The sequence below is a fragment of the Octopus bimaculoides genome, chromosome 2, assembly GCF_001194135.2.
Source record: "Octopus bimaculoides isolate UCB-OBI-ISO-001 chromosome 2, ASM119413v2, whole genome shotgun sequence".
NCBI classification, from domain to species: domain Eukaryota; kingdom Metazoa; phylum Mollusca; class Cephalopoda; order Octopoda; family Octopodidae; genus Octopus; species Octopus bimaculoides.
In genome coordinates, this window is record NC_068982.1 from 122,765,623 (window position 1) to 122,768,604 (window position 2,982).

Below are 2,982 nucleotides of genomic sequence, written 5' to 3' on the forward strand. Positions count from 1 at the left end.
ATATGTAGACATTTATATAAATATCCAACTTATTCAGGAAGAGATATAAATATACATTTACCCTTATATTTAACTTACATGCTGCATATAGAATGGTGATTATTTTTATTCCTTCAACTGTAGATATATTTATTTCTTTTCTTTGTGTTAATTGTAAGACATTATAATGAAATTTTGATCAACTAAAAGCTCTCCAAAAAGATTTTGTTAAAAAATTTTTGCAAACTTATCTTTCATCAGAAAAATGGTAAAAAAAAAGTTTGGGTTGTTTTTCTACACTGATTTAAAGAAATATTCCATTTAAACTGAATAATGAATTCTATATATTATTCAAGACCTTTTTTTTTTCTCTTGTATTTAGCCATTTTTTTTTGTTTTTGCATTTTTATTTTTATTTACAAGGCGATGAAGATAGAACTGAACATATGCACCACATGCAGTTACTCCCAAGCTTTTTCCCATCATGTATGTGTGTAGCAATTCTACCAATTCTTCATTTGATGGATGATTTTGATGTAAACAATGATGGAATGTCTGGTAATATTCTTCTCTTTCTATCAAACGTTTTCAATACCATCATGCTACCCAGAGAATTATATCCCAAATTAATTTATTATTGAAATTAAAAGTTAATCCTGTACTGAAATTTATGTCAAGGGCCAGTAAAATGAATACCAGTCAAGTACTGAGCTAGCTATTATCATCTGTACCTCTCCCCCAAATCTTAGGCTTTTTGTCAATGTTAGAAATTATTATTATTATCATCATCATTATTATTATTATTATTATTATTATTATTATTATTATTATTATAGAGTGAGTGAGCTGACAGAACCATTAACACACCAGACATGCCTAATGGCATTTCATCCGTCTCTACATTTTGAGTTGAAATTCTGCCCAAGTTGACTTTGCCATTCATCCTTTCAGAATTGATGAAATAAGTACAAGGCTCAATGTAATCAACTAACTCCCTCCCATGAAAAATTTCAGGCTTTGTACCTGTAGCAGAAAAGATTGTTGTCATTATTATTATTATTTGATGAAAACTCTCAGCTTATTTTGCTGTGTATGATGGAAAGTGTCAGCTGTCCACAGCCAGCAACTAAGGTGACACATGCTTCAAGAACCCTGTGAAGAATTCTTGCAGTTCCAAGCAATACTGATTGTTGTAGGTGTTCCATCTTTACCAATCTTTTTGAGCCACTTTGGTAGTTGAATGCTGATACTTCCAAGAGTACCAGTTACTATTGGTAGCATGTCTACCTCCTCATTGACAACAACCTTCGTATTTCCCACTTCAAAACATCATAGTTGTTCAGTTTTCCTCCTTTTTTTTCTTTCATCCTGTTGTCACTGGGACATGCCATGTTGATCATCAGGCAGGTTCTTTCTTTTTTATTCACCACAACAATGTCCGGTTTCCAATGTCTGGTCAACTGATCACACTGAATCATTGCATCCCACAGCATTTTGCAATCTTCATTCTCAGTGACTCCTCCTTGGGTTTGCTCATATCATGTCTTTGCTCTTTGTAGGCTGTGATTTCCACAGAGCTTCCAATGGATCATATCATTATTATTTGAGGTTGATAAAAGTAAGGTACCAATTAAGTAATGTAATCAACTAGTCCACTCCTGCAAAATTTCAGGTCTTTGGCCTATACTAGAAAGAAAGAATTATTATTAAGGCAGGAAGCTGGCAGAATATAATGATAGTTTTGTTCAATTGTCAGGACATTCTGAGTTAAACTGCCTGGAGTTGATCCAAGCAGCTCGGTAGTATGAATGGCAGGGAAATAGATCAGCAATACTGGAATCCCTAAGCTGTGGCAGTCATTAGATGATTGGGGTTGTGAAGAGTTACTGAATGCAGTGGGGAAGTAGGTGAAGGCTGAGTGAGATGTGAGGGAGTGTTACAATAAGGAGATGGGACCTACATTAAGAAACTCCACTGACTTCAGTTGTTAGTTGGCTTATGTTAAATAGACTTTTGAATCACTCTGTAATTTGCTTTATTTTTTTCCATATCTTAACTGTTTTGTTACCATTCAGTGGCTGATACAGCTCGGAATGTGATCTGGAAATGTCTTGTTGATGACCCTGCCTTATTTCTCAGACATTTTTTGGAAAAACTTACCAACAAAGATCGGCAGGTAAATAATAAGCTTTTGATGTTCATAAAAAAATTTTGTTATAATTTCCGTTTTTTTTCTCTTTCTGAATTTGGATTAATTTATTCTCAAGCCATATTGACTCATAAGAATATTAATTATTTTTTGTTTACCAAGTTTTGATTGAACTTTGTATCATAGGCTATTGTGATGTTTTTCTACCAGATAAACCTGTACCCCTAGCATTTACACCAGTCATATATAACCTAAATATACATCTGTTTTATGTTCAAACCAGCCAACCAGCTCTAGCTTCTCATGTCTGCCCTACCATATTATCCTAAAAATAAACAATCAAATCACCAAAATTTCAAAGCTATGAGATAAAGCATGATTAATTCAAAACAATACGAATAATAAGAATTACATTTGAAAGAATAATCTGAATGCTAAAGGATTAATGTATGAAGGCAAAACTAGTTAGTAAGGAAGTTTCTTCAGCCAGAAAGTTCGATGCTTTATAATTACATTACCATAAACCTCATCCAGGAGATCATTCAGCTGTGATTTGACAAAGATTCACTCACCAATATGCTACAACTAGTGGGTTCTTTATGCCACTGCTACAGCCACTAAAATGGTTACTAGGTAGTGAGTTAATAGAGTTGTTTGACTATCAGATAGAATGTATTTGTTTCAGCTCTGAGTGTGCTGAGTTCAAATCATACCTAGGTCAGTTTTGCCTTCCATCTTCCATTTCATGGTTGATAAATAAAGCACTAGTCCAGTCCTGTACTGGGGTCAATTATTTGTCAGTTATTGCCTTCTTCTCACACACACACACACACACACACACACACACACACACA

The 2,982-nt window shown here is 33.9% G+C and overlaps 1 protein-coding gene across 3 annotated transcripts in view; it reads left to right on the forward strand.

Moving 5' to 3' along the window:
• Window positions 1-2,982, forward strand: part of LOC106882437 (protein unc-80 homolog) — a 286,116-nt gene that overhangs the window by 189,380 nt on the left and 93,754 nt on the right. For all 3 annotated transcript variants that reach the window (XM_052965566.1, XM_052965567.1, XM_052965568.1), the window contains 2 exons: window positions 403-537; window positions 2,055-2,155. In XM_052965566.1, the coding sequence (XP_052821526.1) occupies window positions 403-537; window positions 2,055-2,155 (236 nt within the window). The remainder of the gene's footprint in view (window positions 1-402; window positions 538-2,054; window positions 2,156-2,982) is intronic.